The sequence below is a fragment of the Nannobrachium achirus genome, assembly GCF_963921795.1.
Source record: "Nannobrachium achirus genome assembly, chromosome: 14".
Lineage (NCBI taxonomy): Eukaryota > Metazoa > Chordata > Actinopteri > Myctophiformes > Myctophidae > Nannobrachium > Nannobrachium achirus.
Genome location: NC_137821.1, coordinates 1,846,833 through 1,866,539, shown reverse-complemented (window position 1 = coordinate 1,866,539; position 19,707 = coordinate 1,846,833). Strand labels below are relative to the sequence as shown.

The 19,707-nt window shown below is 41.2% G+C and overlaps 1 protein-coding gene across 2 annotated transcripts in view; it reads right to left on the bottom strand.

Annotated features, from left to right (window-relative positions):
* Window positions 1-19,707, bottom strand: part of LOC308297723 (serrate RNA effector molecule homolog B-like) — an 83,995-nt gene that overhangs the window by 60,694 nt on the left and 3,594 nt on the right. Inside the window, exons 2-4 of one of the 2 annotated variants that reach the window (XM_080741277.1) lie at window positions 19,115-19,237; window positions 8,505-8,615; window positions 2,247-2,426 (exon numbers count right to left, since the gene is read on the bottom strand). In XM_080741277.1, coding sequence (XP_080597403.1) covers window positions 2,247-2,426; window positions 8,505-8,615; window positions 19,115-19,233 — 410 coding nt within the window. In that variant the 5' untranslated portion in view covers window positions 19,234-19,237. Of the gene's footprint in view, window positions 1-584; window positions 1,225-2,246; window positions 2,427-8,504; window positions 8,616-19,114; window positions 19,238-19,707 lie in introns of those variants that run through there. The other variant, XM_080741278.1, reaches the window with a different exon arrangement.

Below are 19,707 nucleotides of genomic sequence, written 5' to 3'. Positions count from 1 at the left end.
CACACAGAGACAGGGAGAGAGACAGAGAGGGACAGAGACAGACATACAGTTCAGTGATCAGATGATTAATTAAACATTAATTCATCATTAAACACATTGACATCAAATAAGGCTTTCTTTAACCCACTAGAACCAGGAAAACATTGATTGTCGTGTCATGTTAGATTTCAGCAAAAAAAATAGCAGATCTACAAGCTTGCAGCGCAGCACTTCTTGCCGTGCTGCGAGCTTGTACATCAGCTATTTTGGAACATTTATTTTCTGAGGGGACGTAGACTGGCACTAAACATTGTCAGATGGGGCTTCGGCAGGTCAAATACATGTGGTTATTTTGTGGGGTCCAAACCGTAACATTGTTATTATTATTGTGTTTCTAGATTGATATTCCTATGCATTTGTATCGTTGTTAATGTACTGACATATTATCTTGCCTATTATATTGATTTATTACCGGCTTATTGTCAGTCACTTTGGATTAAAAGCTTCTTCTAAATGGCTTAACCAAAAACATTGTAGAAGTATTGATTTAGAAGGTAACGTAACGTAGAAAGGGCCTTGGTTCTGAATGGGTTAAATCAACTCACCAGGCTGGGTCGTTGTTCCATATGGGGGGGGCGGGGGGCGGGGCTAACTGACTGTAGTACACACTCACACACACACACTCACACATTAGATGGACACGCACACTGCTCTGATAGGATTCTGGGGGTTTTTTCAGGAGCGCTCAGAAAATCCCGAGGTGGACTTTTGTTTTCTGTTCTCTTTAGGAATGACATGAACCATGAACTGTGGTGTGATTTAGAGACGGGCCTGGAAAACATGGACAGCGGAGTTTTGAGTTTCATTACTTTAGACATCGTTTCACAGTTTGATAAGAAAATCCAACTGTGCTTTACCTGCAATTAGAGAAACAGAGAGAGAGAGAGAGAGAGAGAGAGAGAGAGAGAGAGAGAGAGAGAGAGAGAGAGACTGATAGTCTGAGAGACAGAGAGAGAGGCTTGTCACATTTATTACATAATTATTTGCGATAATCGTCATTATTTCTGCATAATCGTCATTATCGTTTGCATGTTGAAAACTGGGTGCCTGCATTGGTCAGAATCTGGTGAACCCTAACCTGGTGAAAAATACTATGCCTAAACCTAAACCTAACCTTAGTAAAACTATGCCTAAACCTAACTTCAGTAAAACTATGCCTAAACCTAACTTCAGTAAAACTATGCCTAAAACTAACTTCAGTAAAACTATGCCTAAAACTAACTTCAGTAAAACTATGCCTAAAACTAACTTCAGTAAAACTATGCCTAAAACTAACTTCAGTAAAACTATGCCTAAACCTAACCCTAAAACCTAACCCTAACTAAATTAGGACTAATGGGATGTAGCACTAATGAGATGTAGGACTAATGGGATGTAGCACTAATGAGATGTAGCACTAATGAGATGTAGGACTAATGGGATGTAGGACTTATGGGCAGTCCCCGAAAAATGTTGACATTTACAAAGAGATGAGGCGTTGTAAGCGTGCAGATCAGGGCAGGGCACGGAGCTTGGCACTTCATGTCCAAATGGCTGCAGGCGGTGCCATGGCATTGGTCCGAAGGTTCAATAGTCCTAATGTGTTAAGAATACTAACCCTAACCCTAACCTCAGTAACCCTAACTAAAGGGTTCGGACTAATGAACCTTCAGACTTATAGGCAGTCCCCCTTGCTGACAGGGCTGGCCTGGGACATAAATTCAGACCTGGGGTCTTGGACCATTGGTCTTGTGATTGGGCTACTAGGCTGGTATTCAGATGATAGACAAGCCAGTGGGCCAATCATGTGATGTCTCTCTGCTCTGTGGGCGGTGCTACTGAAGGACTGGTCCTCTCTACTTAGTGGCCGCCCAGCCTAAATACTACTGTAACTATCCTAAAACCCCTGGTTGCCGACCCCATGTATACAATCATTAAATGATTTATTTGTATAATTATTTAAGTTATGCGTCATGTGCCCTGTGCCATTTGTGATTATGAAGCCTGTGAGGCAAGTGTATTTTTATTCATAATGTTCAGCAATTAAATTAAATCCTTAATCACAATTATTCTAGTGACTCTTAATCGTCAAATCTAATTAATAATCGTGACAGCCCTAGATAGAGAGAGAGAGATAGAGTGATAGAGAGAGAGAGACAGCTAGATAGGATATTGTAGACAGATAGAGATAGAGTGATAGAGACAGATAGAGATAGGGTGTGTCTTACCTCCCCTGCAGTGGGTGGGCGGTGTGGTGGGGGTGAGGGGGCATGTGGGGCATGTCAGGGTGCCAGCCCCCCTGCATGCCCCCTCCCCCTCCTGGCCCCCCCACCCCGAAGGGGGGCATGCCCCCCCCGCCCCCGTAGGGCATGTCGTAGCCTCGGTAGGGCTCCCCCCGGTGGTCGTCCCTGGGGAGACAACACAGGGAGACACTGAGTCAGCTTTGATGGAGGAGAGGACCACTATATTTACAGTACACTCACTCCAGAGGACCACAATGCAATATAGTTAGTCAAACATTGTCCAAATAGCCGATCTACAAGTAGTAGTAGTAATCTTTATTTCGGTCAGTTAAAAAAAAAATACAAAGATACAAAGCAGTCCACATGATATCAGTGGCACCGAAAAGGAATAGGCAGAAGTCGAGGCTTATTGGGCCTACCCTTTTTGAAGAGTAAAACTAAGTATTTAAAAAAAAAAAAAAAGAAGTAGTATCACATAATTCCAACATTGATTTCTCTAATCTGAAAGAATTCTAACTGATTAAGAATGGATGAATACACGTAAACATTGGTTTACTAAACTAAGCTTTAGTTTAGTTTAGTTCAGTTCAGTCGGTTTTGTGGTATCATACAAATATTTCATGGTGAATACAAAGAAAACGAGTCTTAAAGAAAAAATAAATAAAAACACTTCTGACCAAAAAGGTATAGGCTGAAGCCATGGGTGATTACTGATTATGCTGACTCGTAAGCTCAAAACAGGTTGCTCTGTGACACATTTGGAACTTGTAGACAGGATAAAGCAATAGTATAAAGGTATATAAGTAATAGTACCAGTAAGACTCCCTAATCGGGAGATAAGCGACCGTCAGGTCGCAGCGTGATTTTAGGTCAAAATGTGTAGGAGCAGTGTCCAGAAAAGTGTTTTAAAGGAGCTGTGTCCAAAAATGTGTTTTGCAAGAATCGGCCTCATGGTGGCGCTAGAAGAGGGTCATGTGTGAATTGCTGGGTGGAGGTATGGTTTGGCAGGCAAGGAGTGTGTGTGCAAAATTTGGCATGGATCGGAGCAACGGTTGTGGAGATATGAGCAGGGCAAAAGTGTGACGTGTGACAGACAGACAGACAGACAGACAGACAGACAGACAGCTGGTCGAGGTTTTGATAGTAAATTCGACCTGACGGTCGCAATGAAGGATAAAGTATATCTTGGTGAACAGAAAAGCCAGACTAGCTCATAGCTAACTGGTCTCACCTAGCCAGACAACTATTCCACAACCTCCCAATGATGGACGCAGTCTGGAACTACACCTCCTGAAACCTGAGTAACGGAAGCTGGCATTTCTGTTTCATGAAAATATACTTTAAAATGTCTTTATTTCTTTACATTGATGTCTTATACAGGGGTTGAAGCCAAAAGAAATCCCAAGACTGAGACTATCTCCCAATATGTGATTTTAGAAGCATGATGCGCGCAGCGCACACCAATATTATGGGGTGTTTCCCTGAAGTTGTGAACTGCCTTCACTGAATGTGTGAGCATCAATCCATGCTTCATTTTATAGAAGTATCTTCTGAAAGTTTTCTATTGCTAGTCTGGACAATTCAAATACTCATATTTTGAAATTATAACTGCTTTTTATTTTGGAGATCACTTGACTAGCGTTTTCATTCATGCCTCGGTCATCGCTACACCTCCCCCTAATTTATTTTAATTTTGTTTGTGGATTTGCACTGACCTCAGATAGCCCCCGAATACTCAAGACTGAAATCAGTCCCCAGGACTGAGAACTTGTCTTGAACCCCTGCTTATATTTATTTCCATTTCTGCTAAAGCAGCAACAATATGCTCAGATGATTTTGATTTTAGGATAAATTTGTGTGAATGTAAAGACGAAACAGAAGTGTGGAGGAGGCTTTATATTTTACTCCTGACCAGAGATTCCGTTCTCCAGACTGAATGTCAGTCGTGGACTTGTGGCTAAAAGTATTGACACCCTTGCATTTGATTTTTTTTTAACAGCAGAATGAGGGATTTACTCCATTTAAACTGGGTGGATTAGTGCTTACTAAAGATTAAACTGGGTGGATTAGTGCTTACTAAAGATTAAACTGGGTGGATTAGTGCTTACTAAAGATTAAACTGGGTGGATTAGTGCTTACTAAAGATTAAACTGGGTGGATTAGTGCTTACTAAAGATTAAACTGGGTGGATTAGTGCTTACTAAAGATTAAACTGGGTGGATTAGTGCTTACTAAAGATTAAACTGGGTGGATTAGTGCTTACTAAAGATTAAACTGGGTGGATTAGTGCTTACTAAAGATTAAACTGGGTGGATTAGTGCTTACTAAAGATTAAACTGGGTGGATTAGTGCTTACTAAAGATTAAACTGGGTGGATTAGTGCTTACTAAAGATTAAACTGGGTGGATTAGTGCTTACTAAAGATTAAACTGGGTGGATTAGTGCTTACTAAACTGGGTGGATTAGTGCTTACTAAACTGGGTGGATTAGTGTTTACTAAACTGGGTGGATTAGTGCTTACTAAAGATTAAAGTCAACCTGGACTCACCACAGGTGAGTTCCAGGTGAATAGCCTGCTTCAGTGTATACAGTGTATACACTACAGTGTATTTAAGTATTTATGCAAATGTCTGTGTAGAATGAGCTAGGATTCTGTATTTATTCTAGTTTTATGTTGTGTTCCTCTGCAAACCAAATACTCTATGTTGATGCAAAATATGTTTTCATTTGCCAAGCTTCTGGAAGATTTTATTTTTTTTAGATTCTGTTTTACAAATGTAAGGGTGCCAATACTTTTAGCCACGACTGTACCACCAAGTCTTGACTTCACTGTTCAATTCATATAATCATTCAGCTGATTCCAAAAATGCACAACAGTGTAATGGGGCGGCATAGCTCAGGGGTAGAGAAACCGTCATTAGAGCACAAAGGGTTCCCAGTTCGAATCCGGGCTCCCCCTGAGTTAATGTCGAAGAGTCCTTGAGCAAGACTCTGAACCCCTAGTTTCTCCCGGTGAGCTGGTTGGTGCCTTGCATGGTTTCCTCCGCCACCGGTGTATGAATGTGTGTGTGAATGGGTGAATGTAATGCACAATCTATGTAAAGCGCCTTGGATAAAAGCGCTGTATAAATGCACCATTTACCATTTAACATACAGAAGTGGAACACAGCTGCCGTCTGCCCAAACATGTCTACAGTGTCTGGTTGTGATCACATCCCTCTTCTCATGGTAGATATACACATGAATGATCACATCCCAGTCTCTCATGGTAGATATACACATGTCTACAGTGTCTGGTTGTGATCACATCCCAGTCTCTTCTCATGGTAGATATACACATGTGATCACATCCCAGTCTCTTCTCATGGTAGATATACACATGTGATCACATCCCTCTTCTCATGGTAGATATACACATGAATGATCACATCCCAGTCTCTTCTCATGGTAGATATACACATGAATGATCACATCCCAGTCTCTTCTCATGGTAGATATACACATGAATGATCACATCCCAGTCTCTTCTCATGGTAGATATACACATGAATGATCACATCCCAGTCTCTTCTCATGGTAGATATACACATGAATGATCACATCCCAGTCTCTTCTCATGGTAGATATACACATGAGTGATCACATCCCAGTCTCTCATGGTAGATATACACATGAATGATCACATCCCAGTCTCTTATGGTAGATATACACATGAATGATCACATCCCAGTCTCTTATGGTAGATATACACATGAATGATCACATCCCAGTCTCTTATGGTAGATATACACATGAATGATCACATCCCAGTCTCTTCTCATGGTAGATATACACATGAATGATCACATCCCAGTCTCTTATGGTAGATATACACATGAATGATCACATCCCAGTCTCTTCTCATGGTAGATATACACATGAATGATCACATCCCAGTCTCTTATGGTAGATATACACATGAGTGATCACATCCCAGTCTCTTATGGTAGATATACACATGAGTGATCACATCCCAGTCTCTTATGGTAGATATACACATGAGTGATCACATCCCAGTCTCTTATGGTAGATATACACATGAGTGATCACATCCCAGTCTCTTCTCATGGTAGATATACACGTCTGGTTGTGATCACATCCCAGTCTCTTCTCATGGTAGATATACACATGAATGATCACATCCCAGTCTCTTCTCATGGTAGATATACACATGAATGATCACATCCCAGTCTCTTCTCATGGTAGATATACACATGAATGATCACATCCCAGTCTCTTCTCATGGTAGATATACACATGAATGATCACATCCCAGTCTCTTCTCATGGTAGATATACACATGAATGATCACATCCCAGTCTCTTCTCATGGTAGATATACACATGAATGATCACATCCCAGTCTCTTATGGTAGATATACACATGAGTGATCACATCCCAGTCTCTCATGGTAGATATACACATGAATGATCACATCCCAGTCTCTTCTCATGGTAGATATACACATGTCTGGTTGTGATCACATCACAGTCTCTTCTCATGGTAGATATACACATGAATGATGTGATCACATCCCAGTCTCTTCTCATGGTAGATATACACATGTCTGGTTGTGATCACATCCCTCTTCTCATGGTAGATATACACATCAATGACATATAGAAAACATGTCTACAGTGTCTGGTTGTGATCACATCCCAGTCTCTTCTCATGGTAGATATACACATGAATGATGTGATCACATCCCAGTCTCTTCTCATGGTAGATATACACATGAATGATCACATCCCAGTCTCTTCTCATGGTAGATATACACATGAATGACATATAGAAAACATGTCTACAGTGTCTGGTTGTGATCACATCCCAGTCTCTTCTCATGGTAGATATACACATGAATGATCACATCCCAGTCTCTTCTCATGGTAGATATACACATGAATGACATATAGAAAACATGTCTACAGTGTCTGGTTGTGATCACATCCCAGTCTCTTCTCATGGTAGATATACACATGAATGACATATAGAAAACATGTCTACAGTGTCTGGTTGTGATCACATCCCAGTCTCTTCTCATGGTAGATATACACATGAATGATCACATCCCAGTCTCTTCTCATGGTAGATATACACATGAATGATCACATCCCAGTCTCTTCTCATGGTAGATATACACATGAATGATCACATCCCAGTCTCTTCTCATGGTAGATATACACATGAATGACATATAGAAAACATGTCTACAGTGTCTGGTTGTGATCACATCCCAGTCTCTTCTCATGGTAGATATACACATGAATGACATATAGAAAACATGTCTACAGTGTCTGGTTGTGATCACATCCCAGTCTCTTCTCATGGTAGATATACACATCAATGACATATAGAAAACACAGTCTCTTATAGTAGATTCTTATGGTAGAAATAAATTAATAGCTGTATCTTACCAGTCTCTCCTCATGTGTTTGTGTTTACAGTTTACAGTTTACAGTTTAGGCATTTAGCAGACGCTTTTAATCCAAAGCGACTTACAATAAGCAGATACAACATCGCAATAATAAACAAGATAATAGGTCAGTACATTAACAGCAATATAACAATGTAAATGGATATCTATCTAGAGAAAAACACAATATAATCAAGTTCTATAGAAACCTAACAAACAAATGCTTCATGTATGGTCATTGATTTTACTGTAGTGCTAAGGGTTTAGGTGGAGTCTGAAAAGGTGAGTTTTCAGTCCACGGCGAAAGGTAGCGAGTGAGTCCGTTGTTCTAAGGTCGACAGGGAGTTTATTCCACAACTTGGGAGCCAAGAGGGCAAACTGTCTCGGACGAGTGGATTTTTGCCCTGGAGTTTTTAGCGAGGGTTCGGTCAGCATCCCTGTGTTGGCTGATCTAAGTGAACGAGTAGGGGTGTAGGGGTTGATCAGCTTTTGGAGGTATGGAGGAGCCATACCTCATCAGTGTTGAGGACTGATGTGTGTTATGGTAGATAGATATAGACATACAGTAGATCTAGATGTATAGACAGGTAGATCTATACATCTTATAGTAGATAGATAGACATACAGTAGATCTAGATGTATAGACAGGTAGATCTATACATCTTATAGTAGATAGATAGACATACAGTAGATCTAGATGTATAGACAGGTAGATCTATACATCTTATAGTAGATAGATATAGACATACAGTAGATCTAGATGTATAGACAGGTAGATCTAGAGATCTTACCAGTCTCTCCTCATGCGTTTGTGTTGAGGGCTGATGTGTCTTGGAGGAGAGAATCTCTCTCTACGACCTCTGTCATAATCCCTCCTCCTGTCTCTGCCTCGGTCCCACTCCCTGTGGAGAGAGAGAGAGAGACACACACAGAGAGAGAGAGAGACACACACACACACAAAAATACATTTTAGTCCTACTACACTAGTCATTAAGCTAAATATAGACTGATGGAATTAACGCAGGTCATGTTTGGAATTATAACAGCTGAAATCAATTATAATATCAGTAACCGGTATTAACCTGCGGGCTGCATTAAGTAAAGGTGGGAGCCGCATGTGGCCCCCGGGCCGCCAGTTGCCCATGTATGGTTTAGGTGGATATGATATGTGCAGGCATTGACACTAAGGCTTGCCCACCTGCCCCCGGCAGGTAAATAAAACGTCAGGGCAGGTGAAGTTGGCTTTCAGGTTGCCCGACAGGGCAAGTGCTCATTTGAGAGGGGACACAAATGTCTATAAACACAACACGAGATATCTGTCTAAACACCTGAATGTGGCCAGTGCGCTGTGTCTTCTGGTCTGTGGAATGTGAAATAAGACACTATTTACCTATAATGTGCTGTTTTTACTGTTGCTACATTTAGAAATATAAAATAACAAGTGTGAAACCACAGACATATTCAATCATAGCTAAAGTATTTGGTATTTGGATTTGAAGGTATTGAGGTATGACATTTTATCGCACAGCCCCAGAAAGTAAAGAAATAAGTGTTAAATTGAGCGGTAATTAAAATCGTACCTATCATTTTATAATGGACGATTTACTTTTCGGGCAAGTGGGCATCACCTTCGGGCAAGTAGAACATGACCTGTACTTGCCCGATGGGCAAGTGCCTCTGAGACCTTAGTGTCAACCCCTGTATGTGTATGTGTGTGTGTGTGTGTGTGTGTGTGTGTGTGTGTGTGTGTGTGTGTGTGTGTGTGTTTGTGTGTGTGTGTGTGTGTGTGTCCTCTATCATTGAGCAGCTAAAAAAAAATACACACATCTGTCAAATGTCTGTATTTAGTATGTATCAATGTGCTATCTTTGTTCCTCTGTGTGTTAATAAGCATGTGCAGCAGTTGTAAGACCGCATAATGTGTGTTAATAAGCATGTGCAGCAGTTGTAAGACCGCATAATGTGTGTTAATAAGCATGTGCAGCAGTTGTAAGACCGCATAATGTGTGTTAATAAGCATGTGCAGCAGTTGTAAGACCGCATAATGTGTGTTAATAAGCAGTGCAGCAGTTGTAAGACCGCATAATGTGTGTTAATAAGCATGTACATTAGTTGTAAGACCGCATAATGTGTGTTAATAAGCATGTGTAGCAGTTGTAAGACCGCATAATGTGTGTTAATTAAGCATGTGCAGCAGTTGTAAGACCGCATAATGTGTGTTAATAAGCATGTGCAGCAGTTGTAAGACCGCATAATGTGTGTTAATAAGCATGTGCAGCAGTTGTAAGGACCGCATAATGTGTGTTAATAAGCATGTGCAGCAGTTGTAAGACCACATAATGTGTGTTAATAAGCATGTGGCCAGCAGTTGTAAGACCGCATAATGTGTGTTAATAAGCATGTGCAGCAGTTGTAAGACCGCATAATGTGTGTTAATAAGCATGTGCAGCAGTTGTAAGACCGCATAATGTGTGTTAATAAGCATGTGCAGCAGTTGTAAGACCGCCTAATGTGTGTTAATAAGCATGTACATTAGTTGTAAGACCGCATAATGTGTGTTAATAAGCATGTGCAGCAGTTGTAAGGACCGCAATGTGTGTTAATAAGCATGTGCAGCAGTTGTAAGACCGCATAATGTGTGTTAATAAGCTGTGCAGCAGTTGTAAGACCGCATAATGTGTGTTAATAAGCATGTGCAGCAGTTGTAAGACCGCATAATGTGTGTTAATAAGCATGTGCAGCAGTTGTAAGACCGCATAATGTGTGTTAATAAGCATGTACAGTAGTTGTAAGACCGCATAATGTGTGTTAATAAGCATGTGTAGCAGTTGTAAGACCGCATAATGTGTGTTAATAAGCATGTGCAGCAGTTGTAAGACCGCATAATGTGTGTTAATAAGCATGTGCAGCAGTTGTAAGACCGCATAATGTGTGTTAATAAGCATGTGCAGCAGTTGTAAGACCGCATAATGTGTGTTAATAAGCATGTGCAGCAGTTGTAAGACCAGCATAATGTGTGTTAATAAGCATGTGCAGCAGTTGTAAGACCGCATAATGTGTGTTAATAAGCATGTGCAGCAGTTGTAAGACCGCATAATGTGTGTTAATAAGCATGTGCAGCAGTTGTAAGACCGCATAATGTGTGTTAATAAGCATGTGCAGCAGTTGTAAGACCGCATAATGTGTGTTAATAAGCATGGTACATTAGTTGTAAGACCGCATAATGTGTGTTAATAAGCATGTGCAGCAGTTGTAAGACCGCTAATGTGTGTTAATAAGCATGTGCAGCAGTTGTAAGACCGCATAATGTGTGTTAATAAGCATGTGCAGCAGTTGTAAGACCGCATAATGTGTGTTAATAAGCATGTGCAGCAGTTGTAAGACCGCATAATGTGTGTTAATAAGCATGTGCAGCAGTTGTAAGACCGCATAATGTGTGTTAATAAGCATGTGCAGCAGTTGTAAGACCGCATAATGTGTGTTAATAAGCATGTGCAGCAGTTGTAAGACCGCATAATGTGTGTTAATAAGCATGTGTAGCAGTTGTAAGACCGCATAATGTGTGTTAATAAGCATGTGCAGCAGTTGTAAGACCGCATAATGTGTGTTAATAAGCATGTGCAGCAGTTGTAAGACCGCATAATGTGTGTTAATAAGCATGTGCAGCAGTTGTAAGACCGCATAATGTGTGTTAATAAGCATGTGCAGCAGTTGTAAGACCGCATAATGTGTGTTAATAAGCATGTGCAGCAGTTGTAAGACCGCATAATGTGTGTTAATAAGCATGTGCAGCAGTTGTAAGACCGCATAATGTGTGTTAATAAGCATGTGCAGCAGTTGTAAGACCGCATAATGTGTGTTAATAAGCATGTGCAGCAGTTGTAAGACCGCATAATGTGTGTTAATAAGCATGTGCAGCAGTTGTAAGACCGCATAATGTGTGTTAATAAGCATGTGCAGCAGTTGTAAGACCGCATAATGTGTGTTAATAAGCATGTGCAGCAGTTGTAAGACCGCATAATGTGTGTTAATAAGCATGTGCAGCAGTTGTAAGACCGCATAATGTGTGTTAATAAGCATGTGCAGCAGTTGTAAGACCGCATAATGTGTGTTAATAAGCATGTGCAGCAGTTGTAAGACCGCATAATGTGTGTTAATAAGCATGTGCAGCAGTTGTAAGACCGCATAATGTGTGTTAATAAGCATGTGCAGCAGTTGTAAGACCGCATTAATGTGTTGTTAATAAGCATGTGCAGCAGTTGTAAGACCGCATAATGTGTGTTAATAAGCATGTGCAGCAGTTGTAAGACCGCATAATGTGTGTTAATAAGCATGTGCAGCAGTTGTAGACCGCATAATTGTGTGTTAATAAGCAGGTTAAGACCGCATAATGTGTGTTAATAAGCATGTGCAGCAGTTGTAAGACCGCATAATGTGTGTTAATAAGCATGTGCAGCAGTTGTAAGACCGCATAATGTGTGTTAATAAGCATGTGTAGCAGTTGTAAGACCGCATAATGTGTGTTAATAAGCATGTACAGCAGTTGTAAGACCGCATAATGTGTGTTAATAAGCATGTGTAGCAGTTGTAAGACCGCATAATGTGTGTTAATAAGCATGTGTAGCAGTTGTAAGACCGCATAATGTGTGTTAATAAGCATGTGTAGCAGTTGTAAGACCGCATAATGTGTGTTAATAAGCATGTGCAGCAGTTGTAAGACCGCATAATGTGTGTTAATAAGCATGTGCAGCAGTTGTAAGACCGCATGTGTGTTAATAAGCATGTGCAGCAGTTGTAAGACCGCATAATGTGTGTTAATAAGCAAGTGCAGCAGTTGTAAGACCGCATAATGTGTGTTAATAAGCATGTGCAGCAGTTGTAAGACCGCATAATGTGTGTTAATAAGCATGTGCAGCAGTTGTAAGACCGCATAATGTGTGTTAATAAGCATGTGCAGCAGTTGTAAGACCGCATAATGTGTGTTAATAAGCATGTGCAGCAGTTGTAAGACCGCATAATGTGTGTTAATAAGCATGTGCAGCAGTTGTAAGACCGCATAATGTGTGTTAATAAGCATGTGCAGCAGTTGTAAGACCCTATAATGTGTGTTAATAAGCATGTGCAGCAGTTGTAAGACCGCATAATGTGTGTTAATAAGCATGTGCAGCAGTTGTAAGACCGCATAATGTGTGTTAATAAGCATGTGCAGCAGTTGTAAGACCGCATAATGTGTGTTAATAAGCATGTGTAGCAGTTGTAAGACCGCATAATGTGTGTTAATAAGCATGTGCAGCAGTTGTAAGACCGCATAATGTGTGTTAATAAGCATGTGTAGCAGTTGTAAGACCGCATAATGTGTGTTAATAAGCATGTGCAGCAGTTGTAAGACCGCATAATGTGTGTTAATAAGCATGTGCAGCAGTTGTAAGACCGCATAATGTGTGTTAATAAGCATGTGCAGCAGTTGTAAGACCGCATAATGTGTGTTAATAAGCATGTGCAGCAGTTGTAAGACCGCATAATGTGTGTTAATAAGCATGTGCAGCAGTTCTAAGACCGCATAATGTGTGTTAATAAGCATGTGCAGCAGTTCTAAGACCGCATAATGTGTGTTAATAAGCATGTGCAGCAGTTGTAAGACCGCATAATGTGTGTTAATAAGCATGTGCAGCAGTTGTAAGACCGCATAATGTGTGTTAATAAGCATGTGCAGCAGTTGTAAGACCGCATAATGTGTGTTAATAAGCATGTGCAGCAGTTGTAAGACCGCATAATGTGTGTTAATAAGCATGTGCAGCAGTTGTAAGACCGCATAATGTGTGTTAATAAGCATGTGCAGCAGTTGTAAGACCGCATAATGTGTGTTAATAAGCATGTGCAGCAGTTGTAAGACCGCATAATGTGTGTTAATAAGCATGTGCAGCAGTTGTAAGACCGCATAATGTGTGTTAATAAGCATGTGCAGCAGTTGTAAGACCGCATGTGTGTTAATAAGCATGTGCAGCAGTTGTAAGACCGCATAATGTGTGTTAATAAGCATGTGCAGCAGTTGTAAGACCGCATAATGTATGTTAATAAGCATGTGCAGCAGTTGTAAGACCGCATAATGTGTGTTAATAAGCATGTGCAGCAGTTGTAAGACCGCATAATGTGTGTTAATAAGCATGTGCAGCAGTTGTAAGACCGCATAATGTGTGTTAATAAGCATGTACAGCAGTTGTAAGACCGCATAATGTGTGTTAATAAGCATGTGCAGCAGTTGTAAGACCGCATAATGTGTGTTAATAAGCATGTGCAGCAGTTGTAAGACCGCATAATGTGTGTTAATAAGCAGTGATGTCATTACGTGCACATCCCGCATCAAAAACTCATTCAAGTCACCCAGGGACTCATTCATGTCATGGTCCTGGGGTCCCGGGGATGCGCCTCCATTGGAGTCCATGTTAAAATAATTTACCGAGTCGCGGTAAAAGGGAAAAAAAAAGAAATTCCACAGACACCACCATTGTTCATGGGTGAAAGCATCCTACTTTACCCTACGTTAACACAAATAAAATCCACGTAGAAAGTCTTAAATAGGCGATAGAAACGTCAATGTTTTGATTCCACCGACGCCATTTTGCGCGCGTAAACTTTATATTGAGGACTCATAAAACTTTTCTGGGACCCATTTGAATGACCACCTGTGGGTCCCGGGACCCATTACATTGAAAACCAAGTAACATCACTGAATAAGCATGTGCAGCAGTTGTAAGACCGCATAATGTGTGTTAATAAGCATGTGCAGCAGTTGTAAGACCGCATAATGTGTGTTAATAAGCATGTGCAGCAGTTGTAAGACCGCATAATGTGTGTTAATAAGCATGTGCAGCAGTTGTAAGACCGCATAATGTGTGTTAATAAGCATGTGCAGCAGTTGTAAGACCGCATAATGTGTGTTAATAAGCATGTGCAGCAGTTGTAAGACCGCATAATGTGTGTTAATAAGCATGTGCAGCAGTTGTAAGACCGCATAATGTGTGTTAATAAGCATGTGCAGCAGTTGTAAGACCGCATAATGTGTGTTAATAAGCATGTGCAGCAGTTGTAAGACCGCATAATGTGTGTTAATAAGCATGTGCAGCAGTTGTAAGACCGCATAATGTGTGTTAATAAGCATGTGCAGCAGTTGTAAGACCGCATAATGTGTGTTAATAAGCATGTACAGCAGTTGTAAGACCGCATAATGTGTGTTAATAAGCATGTGCAGCAGTTGTAAGACCGCATAATGTGTGTTAATAAGCATGTGCAGCAGTTGTAAGACCGCATAATGTGTGTTAATAAGCATGTGCAGCAGTTGTAAGACCGCATAATGTGTGTTAATAAGCATGTGCAGCAGTTGTAAGACCGCATAATGTGTGTTAATAAGCATGTGCAGCAGTTGTAAGACCGCATAATGTGTGTTAATAAGCATGTGCAGCAGTTGTAAGACCGCATAATGTGTGTTAATAAGCATGTGCAGCAGTTGTAAGACCGCATAATGTGTGTTAATAAGCATGTGCAGCAGTTGTAAGACCGCATAATGTGTGTTAATAAGCATGTGCAGCAGTTGTAAGACCGCATAATGTGTGTTAATAAGCATGTGCAGCAGTTGTAAGACCGCATAATGTGTGTTAATAAGCATGTGCAGCAGTTGTAAGACCGCATAATGTGTGTTAATAAGCATGTGCAGCAGTTGTAAGACCGCATAATGTGTGTTAATAAGCATGTGCAGCAGTTGTAAGACCGCATAATGTGTGTTAATAAGCATGTGCAGCAGTTGTAAGACCGCATGTGTGTTAATAAGCATGTGCAGCAGTTGTAAGACCGCATAATGTGTGTTAATAAGCATGTGCAGCAGTTGTAAGACCGCATAATGTATGTTAATAAGCATGTGCAGCAGTTGTAAGACCGCATAATGTGTGTTAATAAGCATGTGCAGCAGTTGTAAGACCGCATAATGTGTGTTAATAAGCATGTGCAGCAGTTGTAAGACCGCATAATGTGTGTTAATAAGCATGTACAGCAGTTGTAAGACCGCATAATGTGTGTTAATAAGCATGTGCAGCAGTTGTAAGACCGCATAATGTGTGTTAATAAGCATGTGCAGCAGTTGTAAGACCGCATAATGTGTGTTAATAAGCAGTGATGTCATTACGTGCACATCCCGCATCAAAAACTCATTCAAGTCACCCAGGGACTCATTCATGTCATGGTCCTGGGGTCCCGGGGATGCGCCTCCATTGGAGTCCATGTTAAAATAATTTACCGAGTCGCGGTAAAAGGGAAAAAAAAAGAAATTCCACAGACACCACCATTGTTCATGGGTGAAAGCATCCTACTTTACCCTACGTTAACACAAATAAAATCCACGTAGAAAGTCTTAAATAGGCGATAGAAACGTCAATGTTTTGATTCCACCGACGCCATTTTGCGCGCGTAAACTTTATATTGAGGACTCATAAAACTTTTCTGGGACCCATTTGAATGACCACCTGTGGGTCCCGGGACCCATTACATTGAAAACCAAGTAACATCACTGAATAAGCATGTGCAGCAGTTGTAAGACCGCATAATGTGTGTTAATAAGCATGTGCAGCAGTTGTAAGACCGCATAATGTGTGTTAATAAGCATGTGCAGCAGTTGTAAGACCGCATAATGTGTGTTAATAAGCATGTGCAGCAGTTGTAAGACCGCATAATGTGTGTTAATAAGCATGTGCAGCAGTTGTAAGACCGCATAATGTGTGTTAATAAGCATGTGCAGCAGTTGTAAGACCGCATAATGTGTGTTAATAAGCATGTGCAGCAGTTGTAAGACCGCATAATGTGTGTTAATAAGCATGTGCAGCAGTTGTAAGACCGCATAATGTGTGTTAATAAGCATGTGCAGCAGTTGTAAGACCGCATAATGTGTGTTAATAAGCATGTGCAGCAGTTGTAAGACCGCATAATGTGTGTTAATAAGCATGTGCAGCAGTTGTAAGACCGCATAATGTGTGTTAATAAGCATGTGCAGCAGTTGTAAGACCGCATAATGTGTGTTAATAAGCATGTGCAGCAGTTGTAAGACCGCATAATGTGTGTTAATAAGCATGTGCAGCAGTTGTAAGACCGCATAATGTGTGTTAATAAGCATGTGCAGCAGTTGTAAGACCGCATAATGTGTGTTAATAAGCATGTGCAGCAGTTGTAAGACCGCATAATGTGTGTTAATAAGCATGTGCAGCAGTTGTAAGACCGCATAATGTGTGTTAATAAGCATGTGCAGCAGTTGTAAGACCGCATAATGTGTGTTAATAAGCATGTGCAGCAGTTGTAAGACCGCATAATGTGTGTTAATAAGCATGTGCAGCAGTTGTAAGACCGCATAATGTGTGTTAATAAGCATGTGCAGCAGTTGTAAGACCGCATAATGTGTGTTAATAAGCATGTGCAGCAGTTGTAAGACCGCATAATGTGTGTTAATAAGCATGTGCAGCAGTTGTAAGACCGCATAATGTGTGTTAATAAGCATGTGCAGCAGTTGTAAGACCGCATAATGTGTGTTAATAAGCATGTGCAGCAGTTGTAAGACCGCATAATGTGTGTTAATAAGCATGTGCAGCAGTTGTAAGACCGCATAATGTGTGTTAATAAGCATGTGCAGCAGTTGTAAGACCGCATAATGTGTGTTAATAAGCATGTGCAGCAGTTGTAAGACCGCATAATGTGTGTTAATAAGCATGTGCAGCAGTTGTAAGACCGCATAATGTGTGTTAATAAGCATGTGCAGCAGTTGTAAGACCGCATAATGTGTGTTAATAAGCATGTGCAGCAGTTGTAAGACCGCATAATGTGTGTTAATAAGCATGTGCAGCAGTTGTAAGACCGCATAATGTGTGTTAATAAGCATGTGCAGCAGTTGTAAGACCGCATAATGTGTGTTAATAAGCATGTGCAGCAGTTGTAAGACCGCATAATGTGTGTTAATAAGCATGTGCAGCAGTTGTAAGACCGCATAATGTGTGTTAATAAGCATGTGCAGCAGTTGTAAGACCGCATAATGTGTGTTAATAAGCATGTGCAGCAGTTGTAAGACCGCATAATGTGTGTTAATAAGCATGTGCAGCAGTTGTAAGACCGCATAATGTGTGTTAATAAGCATGTGCAGCAGTTGTAAGACCGCATAATGTGTGTTAATAAGCATGTGCAGCAGTTGTAAGACCGCATAATGTGTGTTAATAAGCATGTGCAGCAGTTGTAAGACCGCATAATGTGTGTTAATAAGCATGTGCAGCAGTTGTAAGACCGCATAATGTGTGTTAATAAGCATGTGCAGCAGTTGTAAGACCGCATAATGTGTGTTAATAAGCATGTGCAGCAGTTGTAAGACCGCATAATGTGTGTTAATAAGCATGTGCAGCAGTTGTAAGACCGCATAATGCAGACCTGGGCATTGTGGGGCAGCCCTTTGGTTCACTCTGACCGGCCCTCATGCATGGACTAAAGCTGCATTTCTTTTATTTTGAAGTTTTTTATTCCCGTACATATGGACGCAATGCGTACATCAGCACGTGTGTGTGATCATTGGATCATTGTCTCAATAACAAGCAGGTGGTCAGACTGGTCACACATCAAGACAACCTGCCTTACCTTACCCATCAGAAATGGCTAAAGTGGCTGAAAAAAGAAAAGTCGATGCCGAATGCCGGGTTTCCAACAAAAATTTGACTGCTAAGTATTTGCAAAGTCAGAGGTAAAGCTGTGTGTTTACAGGGAGCACATATTGTGGGGAGCACTGCCTTTTGGCCTGGCCCACCACAATATGGGGCCTTTTCCACCAGCAAAGAACCGGTTCTGGTTCTTTCTCCCGCCTATGGGATGAACCAGAGGTGTGCTTTTCCACCGAGTTGGTTCTGAACCGTAAAAGTTGGTTCGGAACCGGAACCACAAAATCCTTGGTGTTTCCAGTGAACCACCATCTGAACTGGGGGACAATGGCTCTGGTTCAATCTGGTGGAAACGCAAGCCGGTTCACAAGAACCAACCAAGGTTCAAAGAAAGTTGAACCGGCACTGGTTCTGGAACCGGTTCTTTGCTGGTGGAAAAGGCCCCATGTTCTGTTAATCATGTTGAACCATGGAAATAATAACTGCCCACCCCTGGTATAATGTAACCTTCTTCTGATCAGTGTGTGGATCTATCATGTATCACGCTTTCTGTGCAGATCCAAATAACATAACATAATTCAAGTGCGTGTGTGTACCTCTCAGGCAAGTCGTCTCTCCTCCTCTCCTCTCGTTCTCTCGACCGCTCCATCTCACTGTGTGTGTGTGTGCATATGTGTGTGTGTATGTGTGTGTGTGTGTGTGTGTGCGCGTGTGCGACCGTGTGTGTGTACCTCTCAGGCCAGTCGTCTCTCCTCCTCTCCTCTCGTTCTCTCGACCGCTCCATCTCGCTCCTCTCTCTCCTGAACTTGTCCCGCCTCCTCCTGTCAAACTCATCGTCGCTGTCTCCCATTGGTCTGAAAAGACACACACACAGTGACCAGCGTTAGAACAGACCAATCACAATGAGCCAAACACAACAGCCACCACAAACTGTCTGTCAAACCTGAATATAGTTTATGTGAAGTTCAGGGATGTTTTCAATCTGATGGGTCCCGGGACCAAGAGGTGGTCCTTCAGATGGGTCTAAATTATAAGGGTCCCCAATAAAATGTGGATGGTCTATTTTGAAAAGACAGCATAATGTTTCCAATCATAATTTAATGTATCCACATTAACTTTCCAACATCCCATCATGCATTGCGCAGAAGGTGTGCGGCAGCTTCCGGCGTCGCAGCCCAGTGTGATCTACAAGCTTTTGACGTGACGTGAGCTTGTATGTCTGCTGTTAACCGGCAGTGTCCTGCAGATAATGCTACAGTAAAGTCTTGCGTAAACAGGTGGATAGAAGTTTTTTTTTTTTTGTGGATAACTTCCAGTGTATCCT